The sequence below is a fragment of the Pygocentrus nattereri genome, chromosome 19 (genome assembly GCF_015220715.1).
Source record: "Pygocentrus nattereri isolate fPygNat1 chromosome 19, fPygNat1.pri, whole genome shotgun sequence".
NCBI classification, from domain to species: Eukaryota; Metazoa; Chordata; class Actinopteri; order Characiformes; family Serrasalmidae; genus Pygocentrus; species Pygocentrus nattereri.
In genome coordinates this window covers 5,354,690-5,378,665 of record NC_051229.1, presented here as the reverse complement: position 1 = coordinate 5,378,665, position 23,976 = coordinate 5,354,690, and the positions used below count along the sequence as shown (strand labels likewise).

Sequence of the window (23,976 nt, the reverse complement as noted above, 5' to 3'; positions counted from 1 at the left end):
GACCGCTGGGCCCTGATTGGTGCTCTGGCTTTGCGCTTCTTTCGTTTTGACATGTTACGTTTTTATATACACAGAAACCAAAAGGAACGACAGATTTCTCAAAATGTAGGAGGAAAAAGTCGGATATTAGACTTTGAAATGTAGTGGAGTGAAAGGAGAAAGTCGCCCAGAACGGAGAAACTTCAGTACAGATACACCAAAAATACTAAAGTACAGAAACTAATTACATTTACAATTACAGTTACTGTCCAACACTGACCTTCGCTTTAATGTGAATGTAGTCTCACTTCTGTTAGCAGGAGTGAAGCAGGCGCGCATGCCGGATGGGGACCTGCTAATGAGGCAAATCTCCCAAATGAGCCATTGCAGGATGGAGCTGTGAGAGGAATGGGCTCTAATCCTGAGGTAATGCGCTTCCAAACCGCCCCAGAGTTTCACATCAGGGTCCAAACAACAGGAGACGAATGATGTGGTCAGTTTCTGCATTGCTGTGAGGGCCAACAGTGCTCAGCATTTCAACGTTACATCTTCAGAGACTCAGAGAAAGTTCTACATGCATGGGCTTTCAAAGTAACTACAGTTTAATTTGAAGCAGACATGCATGAGAAGAGAAAGGCAATTAAAAAGTATGTGTTTAAAAAAACCAGGTGGCCCTTATTAAAAATGGACGGTTTTCAAGAGGATGAGAGCCTTTTTTAAGCAGCAGATTATTTATATTCATTACAGTGTTTACTCCACAATGTTTACCTGCAGTCACAAGAAAGGGTATAATGTGCGGGTTTATGAACTGGACTTTTGTGACGACAAGACTGAAAAAGAACAAGTACACAACCCAGCATTAAGAATATGAATGAGGATGACTTGGCCTGTTCATGTTCCACCCACAAGTGTGTTTCTGTTGCTAGGCTAGAAAAAATCCCATTCAAACAACAAACCCATTTCCAAAAAAGCCTGGGCTGCTGTGCAAAATGCAAATTAAAACAAAATGTAATGATATGGAAATCATTTAAACTCCATATTTAACTGAAAATAGTACAACGTACAATTTGTACAATAGTACAAAGACAACATATCAAACATTTTCAATTTGATGCCAACAACACATTCCAAAAAAGCTAGGACACATTCCAAAAAAGCTAGGACGGGGCAACAAATGGCTGGTAAAGTTGTATAATGCCAAAAAAAACCTGGTGGTTAATTGGCAACAGGTCAGTAACATGGCTGGGTATAAAAAAAGAGCATCTCAGAGAGGTGAAGTCTTTCAGAAGCAAAGATGAGGAGGGGTTCATCACTCTGTGAAAGACTGAGTGGGCAGTGCAACAATTAAAGAATAACATTTCACAATATAAAATAGCAAAGAACTTTTGTTTTTCATCATCTGTGGTACATAATATCATTAAAAGATTCAGAGAATCTGGAGAAAACTCTGTTTGTGAGGGACGAGGCCAAAAACCAGTATTTGCTGGCTGTGATCTTTGGGCCCTCAGGCAGCACTGCATTAAAAACAGACATGATTCTCTAGTGGAAATCACTGCATGGCCTCAGAAACACTTCTGAAAACCACCGTCTGTGGCAACATCCACAAATGCAAATTAAAACTCTAAAATGCAAAGAAGAAACCAAATAGTTAATAATTGAGGTTAATAACACCTTTAGAGGGCAGCAGTGAGTAAAGTTTGTTTATTTGAGCTTAATAACACCTTTAGAGGGCAGCAGTGAGTAAAGTTTGTTTATTTGAGCTTAATAACACCTTTAGAGGGCAGCAGTGAGTAAAGTTTGTTTATTTGAGGTTAATTACACCTTTAGAGGGCAGCAGTGAGTAAAGTTTGTTTATTTGAGCTTAATAACACCTTTAGAGGGCAGCAGTGAGTAAAGTTTGTTTATTTGAGGTTAATTACACCTTTAGAGGGCAGCAGTGAGTAAAGTTTGTTTATTTGAGGTTAATTACACCTTTAGAGGGCAGCAGTGAGTAAAGTTTGTTTATTTGAGGTTAATAACACCTTTAGAGGGCAGCAGTGAGTAAAGTTTGTTTATTTGAGGTTAATTACACCTTTAGAGGGCAGCAGTGAGTAAAGTTTGTTTATTTGAGCTTAATAACACCTTTAGAGGGCAGCAGTGAGTAAAGTTTGTTTATTTGAGGTTAATTACACCTTTAGAGGGCAGCAGTTTGATGTGTTAATGAAACCTTTAGAGGGCAGCTGTGAGTATTATCATTTATATGGTAGTTAACGCTTCGTGACCATGACAGGCCAAAGCCTGACACAATTATTTAATTTTATACACCATTATGAGAACTGTAAGAATAAGCCGACACCCAGTATTTTTAATGTACATAACTACCCATGAATAAATATTTATAAAATATAGAAATTGGGGAACAAATCTATCCAGATTAGCATTCCAGAAAAATATAACATTTATTTCTGTAGAGTTACAAATGCAGATAACAGGAAAGTGATTCAGCACGGTACAAACATTCTGCTCTTCTGGATTTCAATAAGTATGTCATTAAATATCAGTTTGAAATATCAGTCAAATCTACACATGCGTCCGATGTTGATGGTTTTTATGCAATTACCAGCCAATGCTGCTATGATTGCGATACCACTGTACATCCTCAATAAATATTATGAAAATAATGTCAGTTCACATTCCAGGTCATCTTCCTGGTCACTTTCACTTTGGTTTTTGACTCCGCCGTCTGACCCGGCACTGTCCTGTATTCTTTTTCTCCGCCGCCTGTAGACAGTTTTCTTGTCCGATTGTTCTTCCTTCAAATGGGTTTTAACTTCCTCTGGTTCCAAGGCAGATTTCAAACAATTATAGAACCTGTGAGACACAAAACAGTCAGAATCAGAATCGCTTTATTTGCCAAGTAGGCTGCACACACTTAACAAGGAGCTATTGTGAAAGGAGCTGAAGAGAAAATCTGTGAATATCTGTACGTATTCAGTGTCTGAAGAGACATAATGTTTATATACAGTATATTACAGAATGATATTACACTACTGTACACATTCATAAGTACATGTATACAAACTATACTGCCAAAAGTTTTCACTCACCCCTCCACATCATTGAATTCAGGTGTTCCAGTCACTTCCATGGCCACAGGTGTATAAAGCCGAGCCCCTAGGCCTGCAGACTGCTTCTACAGACATTAGTGGAAGAATGGGTCGCTCTCAGGAGCTCAGTGAGTTCCAGCGTGGTACTGTGATCGGACGCCACCTGTGCAGCAAGTCCAGTCGTGAAGTTTCCTCACTACTAAATATTCCACAGTCCACTGTCAGTGGGATTATAACAAAGTGGGAGAGATTGGGAACGATGACAGAGTGGGGTCAGCGGATGCTGAGGGTCATAGTGCGCAGAGGTCACCAACTTTCTGCAGAGTCCATCACTACAGACCTCCAAACTTCATGTGGCCTTCAGATCAGCTCAAGAACAGCGTAGAGAGCTTCATGGAATGGGTTTCCATGGCCGAGCAGCTGCATCCAAGCCTTACATCACCAAGCGCAATGTAAAGCGTGGAATGCAGTGGAGTAAAGCGCCACCACTGGACTCTAGAGCAGTGGAGACGTGTTCTCTGGAGTGACCAATCACGCTTCTCCGTCTGGAAATCTGATGGACGAGTCCGGGTTTGGCGGTTGCCAGGAGACGGTACTTGTCTGACTGCACTGTGCCGAGTGTAAAGTTTGGTGGAGGGGGGATCATGGTGTGGGGCTGCCCTTAGTTCCAGTGAAAGGAACTCTTAAAGCTTCAGCACCAAGAGATTTTGGACAATTTCATGCTCCCAACTTTGTGGGAACAGTTTGGGGACGGCCCCTTCCTGCTCCAACATGACTGAGCACCAGTGCACAAAGCAGGTCCATAAAGACGTGGATGAGCCAGTTTGGTGTAGAAGAACTTGACTGGCCTGCACAGAGTCCTGACCTCAACCCCATAGAACACCTTTGGGATGAATTATAGCGGAGACTGTGAGCCAGGCCTTCTCGTCCAACATCAGTGTCTGACCTCACAAATGCAGTTCTGGAAGAACGGTCAAAATTTCCCATAAACACTCCTAAACCTTGTGGAAAGCCTTCCCAGAAGAGTTGAAGCTGGTGGGCTGACATCATACTAAACCCTACGGATTAAGAATTGGATGTCACTCAAGTTCATACGCGTGTGAAGCCAGATGAGCGAATACTTTTGGCAATATAGTGTATAGAAGTGCAAAACCATAAAACCATACACAAGAGAAAGAAAAACACACTCTATTAAACACCTTTCTATCCTCTTCAGATTTTCATCCATTTTGCTGTTAGCAACTCCAACAAGAAAATCAATGTATTCTTCAGAAACCAGGACTTGTCCTTTGTGGCTGAGAGGAACCTCAAGACAGTGAGTACTGCGCACAGCCTATGAGCAATTACAGGTATTCAATTAGTTACAAAGGCTGATTTTAATTAGATTTGTACACATCACGCTAAATGTCTCTAGTCAAAATCTTATTAGTTTTGTTCACCATAATGATTTTGCCTTTCTTTCCAATGGTCACTCCTGAGTTCCGGAAACCAGAGTTTATAGCAACAGAGTGCTGTGGAACAAAGAAAATACATGATCACATTTTTCCTGCTAAACACTGTAATTACCTCGACCAGTGGGGACATCACGCTAAGCTTATCTGGATCTTATGACACTTCAACTGAATCAATTTTGGAACATTATGATCATTTACAATATTCAAGCATACACTCCTTTTTTGGCTAAAATAATATTCTTTTTAATATTTGTCAAACAAAAAAAAGCTTACAACTAGTTATGGTCACGTTTGTGCATTTAGCGTATTTCAAAGTATCTGAATGGTGCAAATATAATCAAACTGAATCTGAAACGTTTAGGTGTCATTAAAATGTTTCCTAAAATCGATCTGCTGTAAGGTCACAGATTTCACGCTTCACTATAACATGCTGCAGTAATACGAATGACTGTTACCAGAAGTTGTGCGTCCTCCAACTGTCTGCACTGGACGTGGAGAACACAGGGTTCAAACTTAAACACAGCATCTCCCGAAGACTTCTGCAAAGCAGCCACCTGTTTGAGAGAACATAAAACATCACAGCCTCCTCATTAGGCCCTGTTATTAAGGACTCATATCACGGGAAATATCAAATGACATTTTTCTGAATTGATCGTTTTAGCGAAGTCACAAAAAATGACTCGTTTGTTATTTCTATCATCTGCTATATTTCATATCTGCCTATTCAGTCTACATTCACACTGGAGTTACAAGAAGTGTTTCAGCCCAGACGATCAGAAAAAAGGGACATTTCCACATATCCATCGTTAAGGGGAATTCAACATTTCTGCATAATTAAACGCATTTAGATGTAAACGGTCATTCACAGTGGCAGTGACATGAACCTAAAGTTATTAGAACCATTTTGCCAACTGTGTTTACACACTGTGGATTTAGACCGCCGTATTTAACCCATCTGTGCAGTGAAACACCCACATACACACTAGTGGGCGGTGAGCACACTTGCCCGGAGCGGTGGGCAGCCCTATCCGCAGTGCCCGGGGAGCAGTTGGGGGTCAGGTGTCTTGCTCAAGGACACCTCAGTCCTGGACTGTCGGCACTGGGGATTGAACCAGCGACCTTCCGGTCACAGGGCTGGTTCCCTAACCTCCAGCCCACGACTGCCCCATATTACACAGAATGGTTATGATTATGATGCCTGAGTCACTGTTTTATGATAGTTATGAAAATGTTTTGGCCTAAAATGTATTTTCCAATACACGCATGGCATTTTTAAGGCGCAACAGTCCCAGAAATACACATTCTATCCTTATTTAACACCACGTTACTATTACTAATAAATAAAAAAAAAACTCAGAAGGCCGGTGTAGATTCACTGGCGGTTTTGGATAGTAAATAAAACGGCTATATTTCCGTTGTAGGCATTCAGCTTCCAAGCACCACGACTGTAAAGAAATCAGAGACTACACGTTTCTCTAAAGACATTTCACAACAAACCACACAGAATGACTTTGCATGTCAAAAACTGGCGACTGGAAACTCAGACAGGCACACGGGCATAACAGCCTGCTTAAGCCTAAGGAATAAAGAGATGATGGTCATGTAAGATAAAATAAAGAGTCATGTAAAAATGAACTGCAACTCTCTTTGGTACATAAAACCCCAAAAGATCATAAATGACATTCAATGAAGTCAAGAAAAAAAAACAGAGTGAGTCAGGGGTGCATATCTTCTTACTACATCATCTTTCTTGCACTTCTCATGAGTGACAAATAACCAGGAGCAGTTTTGCTTCTGTACATCTGTACGGTCAGATACCTAGGAGCAAAACAAAACAAAAACAATGATCAGAGAAACATCACAACTAATGGTAATGGCACAGTCATTTCCACCAAGACACCTATTCAAAATCTAGTCTTGCGTGATGAAGATGCTGCTTTAAAGGGGAATCCCTCCAATTTTCACACATTCCCTAATAATTCAGCTCGTATGATGTAAGCAGAGTCATTCAGAGTGGTTTGATGCGAAATCGTCCACTGTAGAGAAACTTACTGACTCAGATCTGTTTACAGTGGTGGCGATGGGAACCAGGGGTCTCAATGTCTACAACACAAATCTAGCCGTTTTATTTACTTTCCAAAACCATGAGCGAATCTACACGTGTCTTCTGAGCTTTTATATGCAATGTTGATGACTATAAAACCAGCACTGTGCGAAAGTCTTAGGCACCCAAGACACATTTTCAAAATGTATTTATTTGTGTAGTTTGTGTTTATGTGCTGAGAAAAGTGTTAATATTCTATACATTTTGTTCATCCAAATATTAATTTATAATGATTATACACACTCACTTTATTAGCTACACCTGTTCTATTGCTTGTTAACACAAATAGCTGATCAGCCAATCACACGGCCGCAACTCAATGCCTTAGGCCTGTAGAGGTGGTCAAGACGACTTGCTGAAGTGCAGACCGAGCATCAGAACGGGGAAGAAAGGGGATTTAAGGGACTTTGAACGTGGCGTGGTTGTTGGAGCCAGACACATTTTTTATATATATATATATATATATATATATATATATATATATATATATATCACTCACTCTCACATACACGGAGGTTAGGGAACTAGCCTCGTGACCGGAAGGTCGCCGGTTCGATCCCCTTAGCTGACAGCACATAACTGACGTGTCCTTGAGGAGGACACCTAACCCCCAACTGCTCTCTGGGCGCTACGGATTGGGCTGCCCACTACTCCGGGCAAGTGTGCTCATTGCCCCCTAGTGTCTGTGTTCACTAGAGTGTATGTGGTGTTTCACTGCATGGATGGGTTAAATTTCCCCATTGAGGCACTAATAAGGGTCTCTTCATCTAAATTTTATATATAATAGTGATTTTCTGGATGTTGGTGTGTTTGTTTGTTTGTTTACCCATTTCCAAGCCGCTCCTCGAGGAAGTCCAGTATTATATGTAGTTAAAAAGCAGCTCCTGGTTTGACCAATCAGTGCTCAGTAAATTGAGCTCATGATGTAATTGATGATATTAACGAGTCTCTTGTTACTGTTTATTGTTTTTCTGTTTATTTGAATTATGAAATGCGACTTTATTCTGATGTATATTGTGATAAACTCACTGCTGAGCTAAACTGTTTACACATTTGCTTAGATGCCTGAAACTTTCGCCCAGCACTGTAGACCTTTACTAAATAAGAGTCTCTTAGAGAAGCTGGAGTTTGTCTGCTCTTACCCCGTCGATGAGGATGATCCTCCCAGAACAGGAGCTCGTGGTGAAGTGATGCTCCGAGCTGTTTATGAAAGACACAATATTAGCAACATCTCTGTCTATACTGCCCTTTTTACTCAAATCCAGCCGGTTCAGACTCTGTTTCTTCCACTGCTTAAACGTGTTTTCTCCTTCCATCGCTCAACAGGATATGTAGTCGGGTTTTGTCCGCCTATTTATCATAAATAGCGTTTATTTTTAATGTTTTATTAGCATTAACAGCTACTTGTGTGTAGCTAACTGGTTAGCAGATGCTTCTACGGCGGCCGCGTTGGACCAAATAGCATTAGAAACGGAAGTAACGTTATTTCGACATATCAAGAGTCCAGTTTGCACGGTGGGTCCGTTCATCTAGCTAAGTCCTTTATTTTCACATATATATAATTATATTTATATTTGACCAGCTTAGTTTTAAAAGTCAAGTATATACGCATTGTCTGCTTTCAAAGCTTGTCACAGATTTCAGCTGCCATCAACTTGAAAGAATTAGCTTTTTCGAATTCTCCGTTCCACCTTAAATAGCGCAGCGGTTACGCTGTGGCGCCTCGGCTCAGCGTTAGGCGCAGAACGCAAACGCTGCACTATTTAAGGTGGAACGCAAAATGTAGAAGCCAAACTCAGTTTTCGTGCTTTTAATGGACATTTTTCTGTTTGGATTGCAGTGTAGGTCAAAACTAGGCTTTAAAAGCTGCCCGGGACGCCGACCCCACGGCGTTTCACCATCAAAAATGATATTTAATTCAGTCTCAGCAGGCCTGTCATTAAAGTGTGAAATGCTGAGCTCATGTTATGACACTGTTTAACTGGTGAACCCCCCCCCTTTTCCTCCAGATGGCCGCATCTAAAGTGATGAGAGCCATAAGGATGTCAGAGTTTGGAGCACCTTCAGTTCTGAAGCTCTGCTCAGACGTGCCTGTTCCCAGTCCAGGACAGAAGCAAGTGAGTTAAAGCTGTTTACACTGATTCATCAGGTTATTTAGACACTTGTGTCTCTACTTAGTGGCCACTTGATCAGAAACACCATATTTTACCATGCTAAAGTTATCAGGTCTAACCCAAAAAGGGAATTCTGTCACTTGTTCAGACTTTCTTCGTAAATAAACAGGTAAGATGTAAACAGTCATTCAGAGTGGTTTGACTTTAAAGGCCCCATTCTAGAGACTCAGAGGTGTGCACAGTGACGGTGATGGGAACCAGACATCTGAAGATTTTAATGCCTATGAGAGCTCCCTCATGTAAAGTTATTACATGAAATGGTTATGAATGTTCTATACTCTGTTCTATAATGTTCTATAATCTCTGATACAGAGATTTTGCTTTACAATGGTTTTGATATGAAGTTTTGGCTTAAAGTCAGAGGTGGACAAAGTAGACAAATCCTGTGCTTGAGATAAAGTAGAGACACCCAAGGTAAAATATCACTCCAGGAAAAGTAGAAGTTCCTCCCTTTAGACCTCCACTTGAGTAAAAGTACTAAAGTATTTCCCTTCAAATGACCTTCTTTTTTAATCTTTTTAAGAGTCAACAATAAAAACAGCCTTCAAAGAACAAGAACTGGAAAAAATTCCATTTAATTTCTGCCGGGTTTTCTATGGGTGTTTCAATGTTTTGTTAGCACTAAGCTAGTATTGTTTACTTCCCCAAAATATCGTCGGAGGAGCAGTGGTGGACGAAGTACCCAAATCGTGTACTTGAGATAAAATAGAGATACCAAGAAGTTCCTGCCTTTAGACCTCCACTTGAGTAAAAGTACTAAAGTAATTTCCTTCAAATGTACTTAAGTATAAAGTAAAAGTACTAAAAGAGTAATTCTGGCTCTGATGTCCTGTTATCATTTTTATAACCAGACTGGCTTCATGAACTCATTTCAGGTGAAAGTCCTCCAGCGTCTCTCTTGGTAAACCAGTCTTTTAATAGAACGTCATTAATTAGTGACGCTGATGTCTATTAAAATGATCAGAAGCACAAAACACTGAAGGTAAACAGTTTCCATCAGGGAGAACCGAGTGGCTCTGAAATCACTTTTACAAACAAGCAAAGTTTCAGTTTCAGATTTATTTACAACTTAGTTCCAAGTTTAAATTGAATAAAAACTGGCTTTAAACTCAGGATCACAGATGAGCTCCTTTACTATGTTGATCTGTAGGCGTCTGTTCATAAACAAACCAGCCCAAACTCATTTGCTGCACTGGGTCGGTATGACCAACAGGTCAAAACCAGCTCTAAACAAAGTGACCGCTGGGCCCTGATTGGTGCTCTGGCTTTGCGCTTCTTTCGTTTTGACATGTTACGTTTTTATACACACAGAAACCAAAAGGAACCACAGATTTCTCAGAATGTAGTGGAGGAAAAAGTAAAAAGTTGCCCAAAATGGAAAAACTAAAGTACAGATACAGGAAAAAACTACTTTAGTACAGGAATGAATGTTACTGTCCACCACTGCTTAGTGTATATTTTAAAAATCCATTCATAGCGGAGATGAACATGGACGGTGTTCAGTGGCAAAATGGTCCCCAAAGAAAACTTTTCCCCAGATTTACCAAAATTTTCTATTGTCTACATTAAATATCTAAAACCACGTGTGTTAGTTTACTGGTGGTTCTGGATAGTAAATGAAATGTCTATATTTGTGATGTAGTCATGGTGACCCCTGGTTCCTATAACCACCACTGTAAAGAAATCAGAGTCTCTACAATCAACCATTTCACACCAAACCTCTCTGAATTACTTTGTTTACATCTAAACCACCAAGTTTCCCGGCCAACGCATTGTCTTTAGTTCTGGGGCGGTCATGGGAACCCCGTTCGATCCCCAGAGCCAAAAGCACTTGACTGAGGTGTCCTTGAGCAAGACACCTAACCCGGGCGCTGCGGATAGGGCTGCCCACCGCTCCGGGCAAGTGTGCTCACTGCCCCCTAGTGTGTGTGTGCTCACTAGTGTGTATGTGGTGTTTCACTGCACGGATGGGTTAAATTTCCCCGTTGTGGGACTAATAAGGGTCACTTAATCTTAAACTTAAAAGTAATGCAGGAATTAACGACTTTAACAGTCAACACAACTGAATGTGATTCTTTTGTGGTGGTGCTGACATCTGCTTGTCTGTCTAGCTAGAGAGACAAGCTTGTGGTTATCTTCTCATTGCTGTTTCCTCATACAGGTCCTTATTCGGGTGCACGCCTGTGGAGTGAATCCAGTGGAGACGTATATTCGCTCTGGTTCCTATGCACGGAAACCAGACCTGCCCTATACGCCTGGAACTGATGTGGCGGGAGTGGTGGAGGCTGTAGGAGATGGAATTTGCTTTCTGCAGGTATTTTATAAATGTATTGTAGTTATTTTGTTTGATTAACTGTGCAGCAGTGCGTTTGCTTTTGTTTCCAGTCGTGTCTTTGGTCCATATTCCTAAACACTGAGTTTGCATGGTATGAAATATTATTAAGTTTAAATTTAGTCCTACTGTTTCTGATACATTTCAGAGTCAGACCATTACTCTATAATAATAGATAATATTGTACTGTATACTAGGCCTATTGAATTAGACGGTAAAAGCAATGCCTAGCATTGCAGAGGCATACTGGAGGCCTCGTATTCAGGTTCAATTTCCAGCTGTTCAAATTGGATTTTATAGTGAATTGGACACATTTTCACTTGTAGAAAGTCTTAGAAAGCCTCTCTTCCCTCGCCTCACACGCTCAAAGCTTTAGTTAGCTTTCCATACTCTTCATATCTTATTTTTTAGTCACTTTTTTTATAACTGTGAGCATTTGTGCAATAGAACTACAAGCCGTGTGTGATGTATTGAGTGGATATGAGCCACTGCCTTGATAAATATTCATTAAGCAAATATTCAGGTAGCTGTAGTTATTGCAAGGATCCTATTTTTTATGTCTCCTCCTTCACACACTGTAGTTTTGAGTGGTGATCATTGAACACTGGGCTAAACTGCCTTGTCCTTTCAGGCGGGTGACAGAGTGTTCACCACAGCTACTGAAACAGGAGGATATGCGGAGTACACCGTCGCTTCCGAGGAATCCGTTCACAAACTGCCTGATTTGCTGGATTATAAACAAGGAGCTGCCATTGGAATCCCATATTTCACGGCCTACCGAGCCTTATTTCACAAGTGCGGAGTTAACGTTAAACTGTTCATACATATATTAACTATGCAACCCTGTAGACTTTAGTTTGTTTTGTCTCGTGCCGTGTATAAACGTGCTCTTGTTTTGTCTGAAAAAGGGCGAAGGCCAAAGCAGGAGAGGCTGTTCTCATCCATGGAGCCAGCGGAGGTGTAAGACACTAAATCTCATTCATTCCTCTTAAATATCTTTTTGTAATGTCCCAAAACTGTATATTAGGAGTGAAAATCTCATTTTTTCTTAAAGATTCTCAAATTACACTGCGTTTCAGTTGAGTTTGGTCACTTTTGCTACATTTCAGAATTATATTTAAAATACCCTGAATACAAAATTGAGACTAGAGGAACAATTTACCCAGCTAGCGTTTATTTATTTGTATTTTTGTCATTATTTTTGAAAACAGCCTAAAATATTGGACACGTTTGAGCTCTCTGATTATTACAACAGATTATAATTGATTATAATGGATTCTGACATTTCAAAATCGATGCAGGTGATTAGCCATGTCATGATTTTTTACACCACAAGTCCTTTAATAAAGTTTTAAAATAGATTTAAAAAAATGTAAAGTCATATTTGTACTTGTAGAGGGATTAAATAGAGGTATTAAAGTGTAAGATGGCCAACCAAAAATTGCCAGCTGACAGCTGTACCTGATGACCTAGAGACCAGCAGAACTGATAAAAAGGCAAGGATTCTGTAATCTTAAAATGTATATCCAGGTTTAATTTCAACCAAACAGTTTTTGAGAAAAATATACATTAAAGCTGCACTATACAAGCTTTTGGGATTTGGAGACCTCTCTGGTGGAAAGATGTAATTGCATGCAACGTGCAGAAGATAGTTTTGTAACATGGGTTGTGCTTCGCACCCCATCCCCATGTGGATGAATCTGATGCTTGTGCGCAAATAGAAAAAGTATTTAACAGGAACTCCGTCTAAACTCGGTGAAGAATGTATCTTCCAAGGATGTGAGTGAATGATCTACTATTGTCGTCACATCTTCATCAGTATAATGTTGATTTCTTGAGACCTAAACATCGAGCCGGACCTTCTTTTTGAGCCTGTGTGGGTGACATGAATTACATAGAAGTGTGACGTGGTGTGAAAACCTCTTGACACCTCCGTTTTGTAGCAGTGCACGCTCACCATATTTGAACCTGTTTTTATTCTTCTGACATAATGACACATCTTTCAGTATAAATATCTTGCATGGTGTATCTTTAATATGTGCCATATTTGAGTATAACATTGTTCTACAGTGGAAAATTTATCAGTTTGCCTTTGTTAAAGTCTTTAAAGCATTGAAGTGTTTTTAAAAATTGTGTTGTTTGTGTTATTAGGTTGGGATTGCAGCATGCCAGCTGGCACGGGCATTTGGACTAAACGTTCTGGGCACAGCTGGCACCCCTGAAGGCATGAAACTGGTGCTCAACAATGGAGCCCATATGGCCTTCAACCACAGAGAAAAAGACTACCTTGATAAAATTCAGGTTTGAATGGCTTGTAACTAAGGATGAAAATGGATAAGATCACCATATTTAAGACGTTTTCATAGTATGCAATATGTATCACAGTGATTTGTTTTGAGAACAGATAAAATGCTCAGACTAAACATTAGAACACTTTTAAAATGGGCTGAAAACCCAGAAAGAACAATTACTTTGGCAAAAGTGAAAGCCTAATGGCATAATGAGCTGCTATCCAGTCAGCTACTATGCATTTTATGCAGCTACTACTGTACAGTGGTTGTTGTTGTGTACAGGCTCTCTATAATTTTTTTAAGTCTATTTTATTTTATTTATTTATTTTTTGTGATGAACACTTTTTTTATGCTAAAAGTTATTCAGTGCTCTGGAAGTACTGACCATACACCCCCCCCTCCCCTCCCCCTCAAAAAGACTATCTTAATGATATTTATCACAATAACATATCAATACATTGCCCACCATTATTTCTAATGTAATTGGTAGAATGGTGAGAAGATAATACAGCACATTTGTGTTTGTTGTAGGCGGCTACTAGCAGACAAGGTGTTAATGTGATCGTTGAGATGTTGTCCAATGTGAACCTCAGCAATGACCTACAACTGCTGGCTGTTGGTGGTAGGGTCACAGTGAGTAGAATTTTTCCTCCTATAAATCTTATTTGTTGGCTTATACACTGATGAGCCAATCTTACAGATCCGGCGAATAACCGTGAGTGTGTTTGCATGCGTTTAATAATCTGATAACTGCAGAAAATCAGATTTTGTTCAAATCAAATGGATCAACGCACTTGAGTAATCAGATCATGGGAAACTGCATGAGTCGGGCGGTAATCGGATTTCTGTGTTGCAACTTGCCGATAAACTCACAGAAGAAGACGTGACGTAAGTAAGTTCAACTTAATGTGAAACTCACTTTTAAAAAAACTTTACCTGAAAAATGAACATACTCCAAATGTGTTTTGTTGCGTTCCGCAGTAAAGCTGCTCACTTATTTCTGGTACCGCCATCTGTTTTCACACATACTCGGACTGAAAAATGCGAAAGAAATCAGAGTAAGAGTTTGCATGCACTGAGAAATCTGATTACTGAGCTAAACTCTAGCTCTTTATCGGAGTGACCATTTGAATAATCAGATAACTGCAGAAATCCAATTATGATTGCGTTTACATGCACTCAGTAATCCACTCACTGATTATCTCATTATAACAGTGCATGCCAAGTTCTAGGATATATTACAAGCGAACAGTCAGTTCTCCTGGTCAGTGTGGTCGATGTGGGAACAGTGGGCAGACGTGAAGACCTGAGCCACTCAGATAAGGGCCAGATGACTGTGTCAGAGTATCTCTGAGACAGTAAGGTTGGTGAGGTGCCCCTGGTCAGCAATGGTGAGTACCTACCGACAGTGGTCCAAGAATGGAAAAACCTCAATCCAAAGACAGGCCAACGAAGGTCTGAACTGACAGAAGAAGTCACTCAAATTTTTTTTTTTTTTTTTTATTGTATATTTATTGGATTTTATAATTAACAGAGGGAAACAACAACAAAACAACAACAAATCAGAAAAAGAGGAGAAAAAGAAGAGAGTAATGTAGAATAAGATAAAATAAAATATAATAAAACAAAAACATATGTTAATCGCCACTATGATATATGCAATTTGACATTATTGCAAAATGTTCAAGAATGAGTGAAAGGGTATGGTAAAAAAGTGTTAGGTAGTAATTACATAGAAATTACAATGCAGGCAGGGGTACAGATGAGGTGCAAGAAGAAAGATCATAAATCCTCCAACACTTTCCAAACTGGTGACCATATTTCAGAGAATTTTTGTTGTCTGTTATGCATTTCAAACGTGAGTTTTTCTAGTGGAAAGACATTCGACAGTTGTGTCAGCCACATCTTGACTGTTGGGACAGTTGGAGTTATCCAGAGCAGTAAAATACATTTCTTTGCTAGGTATGACAGTGAACCCATCAGGTAGGATTGGTTTCCATTTAGCACCCCATTGGGATCATGAGCCAAAAGATACAAACATGGTGACATGTGGAAATGTTTTTCTAACATCTTCTGAATGACCTGATGAACATCTTTCCAGAATACTTGGATTTTAGTGCACTCCCAGAACATGTGCATAAATGTACCTGTATCAGAGTTACACTTAGGACATAGTGGAGATGGGTTTTTACACATCTTATACAGACGTGAAGGTGTTAAATAAGATCTAAAAAAGAATTTGAAATTCTGTTCTTGGATGTTAATGGAAGTGCAACTAGGAAATATTTTCTTATGCATATTATTCCAAGAGTCATCGTCAAATTTAATAGAAAGATCTTTCTCCCAGGCCTGTCTCAATGGATTGTAACATGGCTCATTGACATCAAAGAATGTAGAATACACATACGATATTTTACACAGACGAGGATTTGGCTTAATAAGAACATTTTCCATGTCATTCAACTCCGTTCGGAGTTTGGTTTCTTTGGAGCTTATGAAGTGACGTACCTGAAGGTATTTATAAAAATCTGATTTGGGGACCTTAAACTGTTCTGTTATCTGCTCAAAAGACATTAGACTTTGTCCGTATATGCAGGATAGATCTCTTATTCCAGATTTGACCCATGTATGTAGTCCTATAGACCTTAGTTGAGAGGGGAAGTCTGGGTTATGGCAAATTGGAGAGTACAGTGAGATATTTTTTGGGATTTTTAGATATTGTCTAACGTCTTTCCAGGCCAAGAGTGTGTTATAAACTGTGTATTTGTCTTTTAAACTGTGACATTTTTCTAAATTGTTTATAAATGGGAGAGATTTTAATTCCAATGGTTTGCAGGACAAAGACTCAATTTCAACCCATTTAGAATCATGTCTATCTAAGAACCAAGATAGCATTTGTATAATTTGTGCTGACCAATAGTATAGTTGGAAGTTTGGTAAAGAGACCCCTCCCTGGTTTTTTCGTTTTAGTGAGTATTGAGAACCTGATTCGAGGTTTTTTCTTATTCCAAATATATTCCGTTATTCTGGAATTTATATTCTTGAAAAAACTAGCAGGTATGTAACACGGGAGAGTTCGGAAAAAATAATTAAGTCGAGGCAGGACATTCATTTTAATTACATTAATTCGGCCAAAAAAGGAATTTGGGAGAGCGGTCCAGACACGCAAATCCTGCTCAATTTTGTCCCAAAGTGGTGTATAATTGGTAGTGAATAAATTGTTCAAATTGGGTGTAATTACTATGCCGAGGTATTTAAATCCGGTGTCAGAGATATGGAAGGGAGTTATCTGCCGTATATTGTCACTTTGTGAAATATTGATTGGTAGGGCCAGCGATTTATCCAGGTTAATTTTATATCCAGACACTGAGCTGTAGTCAGAGATCAAATCTAAGACTATATTAACAGAAGCGTTTGGATTGGACAAGTACAGAAGGACATCGTCTGCATAGAGGGAGATACGATGGTCTTCTCCACCAATCTTGATGCCTGTGAGGCGTGTACTATTTCTGATTGATTGGGCCAGAGGTTCAATTACCAGACAAAAAAGAAGTGGAGAGAGCGGACAGCCCTGACGACATCCCCTGCTCACTGGGAACACATCTGAATGAAAATTATTAGTATTGACCACTGCGTTTGGATAAGAGTAAAGCGATTTAATCATATTTATAAAAGACGAACCCAAATTAATCTTCTTTAGTACCGCAAATAAGAAATCCCAGTGAACCCTGTCAAAAGCTTTTTCTGCGTCGAGAGAAACAATAAAAGCTGGATCTGGATTTCTGCTAAGGTGATCTACAATGTTTAGAGCACGGCGTACATTATCTGAACCATGTCTTGACCTCACGAATCCTGTTTGATCTGGATGTATCAAGCGTGGCAGCAGGGCATCCAGTCTGCGTGCAAGGACCTTGGCAACAATTTTAAAGTCCACATTCAATAAACTGATTGGTCGATAAGACGAACAGTCCGATGGATTTTTATCTTTTTTTAAAATAAGAGAGATGGAGGCAGTCTTCCATGAATTTGGTATGACATTGTGTTCGTATATATGATGGAGGGCGGGCATGAGTATAGGTTTTAGTTCGGGCCAGAACTTCCTGTAGTACTCTACGGGATACCCGTCCAATCCTGGGGCCCTCCCGGTGGGCATTGATTGAATTGCATCCCAGACTTCTCTCTCTGTGAATGGGGCACTAAGGGTTGCTTTTTCAGATTCTGTAGCCGATTGTAAGGAGATCTTGTCTAAATAATTTTCACTATTCACATTGTTTGGAGGTGGACACGAGTAGAGATTTTTATAAAAATTTGTGAATGCTTCATTAATTAAATGTGGGTCGTATGTAATGCTCCCATTATTTGTCCTAATTGCTTTAATGGATTTCATGGTCTGTTCTGCTTTTAGTTGGGAAGCCAATAGTTTACTTGATCTGTTGCCATATTCGTAAAATTTCTGTTTGGTTAGGAAGAGAAGTTTCTTTATATAATCTGTGTAATTGAGATTGAACTGTGTCCTGATTTTGGTTAACTGATTCCAATTCTCTGTGGTGGGTGTGTGTTTATGTTGACGCTCCAAGTGTAGTAGTTTAGCCTCCAGGGCGCGTTGCTTTGCTTCTCGCGATTTTTTAATAAAAGAGCTCTGGCAAATTATTTGCCCACGAATTGTTGCTTTGGCTGCATCCCAAATAGTGCCCGGGGATACTGGGGAGTGTTGATTATCTGACCAATAATTCTTCAGTGAGTCCCGAATTGATTCACAAAAAGCATCATTGTTCAACAAAGACAAATTTAACTTCCAGTTTTTTGTTTTTGGTGAGGATACATAAAAGTTGCAGTTTAAATAGACTGGACTATGATCAGAGAGCAGTATGGGTCCAATCTCACATGCTGTTACTGTGTGGATATGAGTGGTATGCATAAAAATATAATCTAACCTGGAGTATAATTGATGAGGATTGGAATAAAAAGTATAATCTTTCGTCAGAGGGTGGCGCTCTCTCCACACATCAATCAGCCCAGTGTCTTCACAGAGTTTTTTAAGTATTTGGGGGGATTTTGGATTCGTCAATGGTGAAGGTGATGATCTGTCCAGTGCATCATTAAGAACGCAGTTAAAATCACCAGCCAAAAGACCAAATTCTGTACAGTGTTGGTTAAATAGTAAAATGATATGGGACATAAACTGAGGACGATCTTCATTTGGAGCATACACATTCATTATGGTAATAGTTTTTCCCAGAATTGAACCGATAATTAAGATGAAACGGCCTTCAGGGTCTCTTATTTCAGAATCGAGAATAAACGGAATATTTTTGTTGATGAGGATAGCCACGCCCCTTTTGTTAGATGTAAAGGAGGAGAAGTAAACTTGTCCTACCCAATCACGTTTAAGTTTGGCATGTTCTTTGTCTGTAAGATGAGTTTCTTGAAGTAATCCTATTGAGACTTTATCTTTCTTTAACAATGTTAAAATTTTCTTCCTTTTGATAACATTACCAATACCCTTAACATTAAATGTTACCATCCTTAAGGCATCATTCATGATGAGTATAAATTAAAAGCAGAATGAAAATAATGATGCATGACAAAAACAATTTGTGTGGCGATAAACTGAACATTTTTACAAAGAAGGAAAAAAAGGATAAAATAACGTAACAAAAACCCAGGCCCACCCCCCCAGCTCCGTCCCCAATTGACGGAGCAGAAAGAAACAAATCTAGTTGGTCACCCAAATTGGACATGTCCCGAAAAAAACAAGTCAGTCCACAAGGACTAGCTACAGCTCCTAATATAAGATGTGTCAGTGGTGAACCCCACAATGAGAACTAAAATAGGGTTATAATACAAAAACACTGCACACATTATTATTATTATTACTGAGTTATAACCCTGTAACACGATTATGTGAGTGGGAATTCACAGTTAGTGTTTAGTGTTTAGTCTCTCCGGAAGAGGAAAAAAGTTAAGATCCACATGAAGTCAGTGCGGACTCACTCAGAACCAAGGGAATCCAAAAAATCCGTGGCAGATTTTGGGTCCTCGAACAGCCGAACCTGGCCCTCGTGAACGCAGCGGAGTTTAGCGGGGTATGCGAAGCCTCGGAACATGTTGCGCTGAATCATACGTTTGAGCACCGCATCGAAGGCGCGGCGTCTCCGGAGCACATCCGCTGATAAATCCGCATAAAAACGGAGCCGCGATCCTTTATACGACACATCCCGCTTTTTAATAGCCGCCTTCAGAACAGCCTCTCTGTCTGTGTACCGTAAGAAACGGATAAGGACGCTCCGCGGCCGTGAGCCCGGCGCTGGTACGGGAGCGAGAGAGCGGTGGGCCCGCTCGATGTCGATCGCGTGAAAGTCCTGCGGGAGACCGACCCAAGAGGGAAGCATATCCTGCAGAAACTGGACCAACGGTACAGAACCTGCTGCATTCTCGCATAATCCGTCACTCAAATTTTTAATGATGGTTAGGAGGAATGTGTCAACACAGAGTGCACAGAGCTGTGTAGCCACAGACCGGTCAGAGTGCCCATGCTGACTCCTGTCCACCACCCAGAGTGCCTAGCATGGGCATGCAAGCTTTGGAACCAGCCCTTGGAGCAATAGAAGAAGATTGCCTGGTCCTATGAGTCCCGTTTTCCTCTATATCACATGGATGGCCAGATATGTCTACACCATTTTCCTGGGGAAGTAATGGCACCAGTATGCACTGTAGGAAGAAGACGAACCGGTTGGGGGAGTGTGACTCTATGGGCAATGTTCTTCCTGGGAAACCTTGAGTCCAGCATTCATGTGGACATCAGTTTGACACGTCCCACCTACCTAAACAGGTATGCTTATTCATGGCGATGGCATTTCCCACGGACAGTGACCTCTTTCAGCAGGATAATGTCGCCTGCCACGCTGCAAACATTGTTTAGACATCGTTTGAGGAACAGTGTGTAGAGTTCAGAGTCTTGCCCTGGCCTCCAGATTCACCAGACCGCAGTCTAATCATGCATCTGGGGAATGTGGTGGAGCAGCAAATCCAATCCTCAGCAACTCCAACTCGCAACTGACAGGACTTTGGTGATCTGCTGCTAATGACTTGGTGTCAGATACCGAGGTCTGTTGGGTTAGAACTGTTTTGCCAGCATATTTGCAAGTGGTCTTAATGGTTTGGCTCATTGATGTACAGCCGGTGTGCATGCTTGTTTTATGTGTTCTTTACTGGTATCTTGATGGCTGATCTTTCAGATTGTAGGTTCTAGAGGTCCTATTGAGATTAACCCCAGAGACACCATGGCTAAAGAGTCCAGTATCATTGGGGTGTCTTTGTACTCTGCTAAAAAGGTAATATGTAATAAATACTATAGTATTTATTAGGTACTTTTTTAACCTGGTTGTGTGTTTTACAGTGTTTCTTACAAAAGATTAGATAACACACTAAAGTTTTGGAGTTGTATATTATGTTATTGTACATGCACCCTTCATTTATTTAATTTCCAGCCAAAACAACCATTAAGTACAAGTGTTTAGTGAGTCTGTCTTCACCTTTATCCCAGCTTCTGTTCTTTTCAGGGGACTCGCTTTCAGTTTCTCAAAGAATCTGCAGACACGCCTCCAAAGTTGGATGTGTCCGTCTCCTTTTCTCAGTGAGGTTCTTCTTGATCAGCCACACATCCTTTCAGGCCCACAGCGCTGAGTGGTCTTCTCACAGTTTTGGCTGAAAATTAAAAACTGTATATAGCTGTACTATACTGTATATATAATATATGTAATATATATTGTGTGTATATATATTGTCAGTAACATACCTGAAAGTATTTTTAGCCATTTTATTGAATATTTGAACTATTTGGGGAACAAGAAGACATAGCATCAGAGGTGCATGTAATATGATAGTTCTACGACTGTAGGCAAAAGTTTGGGCACCACTGGTCAATTTCAAATCAAGTTTTGTTGATTTCCTAAGTGAAAATAAGTTACACATCCTCTACAGAGGACACACCTCTGCACATTTTAATGCACAATTACTGTTTATTTGTTGAATTTAACACATTGCACAACATTTAACACATATTTAACACAATATGTGTCACGCATTGGACTCATCTGTTGAACTCCGACTCACAGAATACCCTGGGAGAGCCTGTGACTCCGGACTCAGGCTCTCGCACCTATCAGCGCTCACAGTCCCCAGACTTTTAACTGATGTCACCTGTGTCTCATTAGAGCACAGAGTACTAAAGCCTGGGTTTGACAATCGGTCAGTGCGAGGTGTTGTTTTCTCTGAAACTCGCTGAGCGGATTCTCCCTGTTATCTCTTATTTTTCCGTGATTTTGACCTTCTGGATTAGTATTTTTGACTCGGTCTGTTTCCTTTCCCTTTTTGGTACTTTTGCTGGTTGTTTGGGTTGGTTATTGGACATTTGGACTGAACCTGGACTACTCCTTTGTGTTTTGCCCCTTTTTGTTGCCTTGGCTGCTAGTTAGACTAATAAACCGTCTAACATCTCATCCGCTAGCGTCTGGGTTTGTCTCATCGTAACAATATGTAAAACTCACCAACTTTTTGGAAATAGGCCATATTTAAGTGTGTTCTCTGTAGAGGATGTGTGACTTATTCAGACAAATCAGCAAAGCGTCTTTTGTCCAGGGGTGTTCAGACGTATGCATACTGTATAGCTTACTGTATAGCTGCACTCTGTAGTTCTACAGTTACAGACTGTAGTCCACCTGTTTCTCTGATACTCTGTTACCCTGTTCTTCAGTGGTCAGGACCCCCATGGACCCTCACAGAGCCGGTACTATTTGGGTGGTGGGTCACTCTCAGCACTGCAATGACACCGACGTGGTGGTGGTGTCTCAGTGTGTGTTGCGCTGGTCTGAGTGGATCAGACACAGCAGTGCTGCTGGAGTTTTTAAACACTGTGTCCTCTCACTGTCCACTCTATTAGATGCACCTGCATTGTTGGTCCGTCCCTGTAGATGTAAAGCCAGATGATGGCTCATCTCTTGCTGTGCATTATGAGTTAATCATCCTCAAGTCCTTCATCTGTGGTCAGAAAACGCTTCCCACAGGACGCTGCTGGCTGGATATTTTTGGTTGCACTGCTGTGTCTGATCCACTCGTACCAGCACAACACACAGTAACACACAACCACCACGTCAGTGTCATTGCAGTGCTGAAAGCCCACCACCCAAATAGTACCTGCTCTGTGAGGGTCCATGGGGGTCCTGACCACTGAAGAACAGGGTAACAGAGTATCAGAGAAACAGATGGACTACAGTCTGTAACTGTAGAACTACAGAGTGCAGCTATACAGTAAGTGGACAATCAGCGTAGAAACGAGGAGGTGGTCAGGATGTTACGCCTGATCTGTGTGCATTCTTGTACTACACACTCATTTATCCTGTCTTTTCTCTGAATGCTGAAGGAGGAGAAGGCTGAAATGGCAGCAGCTCTGTTTGCGGGAATGGAGGCCGGATGGCTGAAGCCCGTCGTCGGTCCAGAATATACACTGGATAAAGTTGCTCAAGCGCATGAGGATATCATCAACAGCCCTGGGGCTTCTGGGAAAATGGTTCTGATTATGTGAACCTAATGCAGCCTGTATTCACATTCAGAACAGCTGCACTGAGAATTGCTTTGAAATTGAATGTTACGCCACTAAAACAAGACACTTTAGCTTCCAGTCCACAGTCTGTTGGTGTCGGATTGAGATCACTGTGATTGGGAGATGCTGAAATACTGATGGTTTTCCAGTGGCCTGAATCCATAACTGCAGGACTTTCTTTGTACTGCAGTTGATATTTTGTGATTTCTTAAAGACGTATTATGAGCTTTATTTCAAAGATGTTGATTGCGGTTTTGATTTGTAGTTAATACTTAATAAATAAATATTATTTCCATAACACTTTCAGGACTTCATTTGGTCCTTGTTGATGAATGACAGAGTTGTGCAAAAAGTGTGTGTGAGTGTGTGTGTGTGTGTGTAGTGGTTGGGATAGTGTAGTGGTTAACACCTTTGCTTTAGACTGGGGTTCAATCCCCATCTGGGTAACCACCCTACACTATACCAATAAGAGTCCTTGGGCAAGACTCCTAACACCACCTTGGCCTCCCTGTGTAAAATGATCAAATTGTAAGTTGCTCTGGATAAGAGCGTCAGCCAAATGGGAAGGTAGCATGAGTGTCCAGCAGGGAAGGTAGCATGAGCGTAGAAACGAGGAGGTGGTCATAACATTTGTGTGTGTTTGTGTGTGTGTGTGTGTGTGTGTGTGTGTGTGTGTATGTACATATATATATATATATATATATATATATATATATATATATATATATAATGTCTGTGTGTGTGACTATATGTCTGTGTGTGTGTGTGTGTGACCTCTACAGAGACACACCTCTGTGCAGTGTAGTGCAGAATTACTGTTTAACATATTGGGGGGGGGGGAAATGTGGCCTGTGCAAAAGTAATGGTACCTCATGTTGATGTGTGTGTGAGTGTGTGTGTCTGCCCTGCAAGTGGCCTGCGGTGGCCTGTCCAGGGTGTATCCTGTCTTCTGCTG

At 40.6% G+C, this 23,976-nt stretch overlaps 2 protein-coding genes across 4 annotated transcripts; one reads left to right on the top strand and one right to left on the bottom strand.

The window, feature by feature from the left end:
- Positions 1-2,398: 2,398 nt before the first annotated feature.
- On the bottom strand, positions 2,399-8,067 carry tyw3 (tRNA-yW synthesizing protein 3 homolog (S. cerevisiae)). Of its 2 annotated transcripts, XM_017712256.2 has the most exons (6): positions 7,766-8,067; positions 6,257-6,337; positions 4,975-5,073; positions 4,505-4,576; positions 4,265-4,398; positions 2,399-2,829 (listed from the first exon to the last, which is right to left on the bottom strand). In XM_017712256.2, the coding sequence occupies exons 1-6, from the start codon at positions 7,937-7,939 to the stop codon at positions 2,628-2,630; spliced, it is 762 nt and encodes a 253-aa protein (XP_017567745.1). In that variant the 5' UTR covers positions 7,940-8,067; the 3' UTR covers positions 2,399-2,627. The 2 variants fall into 2 exon arrangements, with proteins under 2 accessions (XP_017567745.1, XP_037386897.1); XM_037531000.1 differs by lacking the exon at positions 6,257-6,337.
- On the top strand, positions 8,020-23,321 carry cryz (crystallin, zeta (quinone reductase)). 2 transcript variants are annotated; one of them, XM_017712255.2, is made up of 9 exons: positions 8,020-8,138; positions 8,633-8,740; positions 10,959-11,111; positions 11,761-11,924; positions 12,038-12,089; positions 13,281-13,430; positions 13,952-14,053; positions 20,659-20,754; positions 22,842-23,003. In XM_017712255.2, the coding sequence occupies exons 2-9, from the start codon at positions 8,633-8,635 to the stop codon at positions 23,001-23,003; spliced, it is 987 nt and encodes a 328-aa protein (XP_017567744.1). In that variant the 5' UTR covers positions 8,020-8,138. The 2 variants fall into 2 exon arrangements, with proteins under 2 accessions (XP_017567744.1, XP_037386896.1); XM_037530999.1 differs by lacking the exon at positions 8,020-8,138 and having other exon boundaries at positions 22,842-23,321.
- The last annotated feature ends 655 nt before the right edge of the window (positions 23,322-23,976 follow it).

Bases quoted from the DNA above. Each gene is read 5' to 3' on its own strand.
- tyw3 (XM_017712256.2), bottom strand. From the start codon at position 7,939: ATGGAAGGAGAAAACACGTTTAAGCAGTGGAAGAAACAGAGTCTGAAC. The intron at 5,074-6,256 runs GTAAGAAGATAT...TCTCTCAAACAG, and splicing joins AGTGCAAGAAAGATGATGTA to GTGGCTGCTTTGCAGAAGTC. The intron at 2,830-4,264 runs GTGTTTAATAGA...TGTGTCTCACAG, and splicing joins AATCTGAAGAGGATAGAAAG to GTTCTATAATTGTTTGAAAT.
- cryz (XM_037530999.1), top strand. From the start codon at position 8,633: ATGGCCGCATCTAAAGTGATGAGAGCCATAAGGATGTCAGAGTTTGGA. The intron at 12,090-13,280 runs GTAAGACACTAA...TTGTGTTATTAG, and splicing joins TCCATGGAGCCAGCGGAGGT to GTTGGGATTGCAGCATGCCA. The intron at 14,054-20,658 runs GTGAGTAGAATT...CTGATCTTTCAG, and splicing joins CTGTTGGTGGTAGGGTCACA to ATTGTAGGTTCTAGAGGTCC.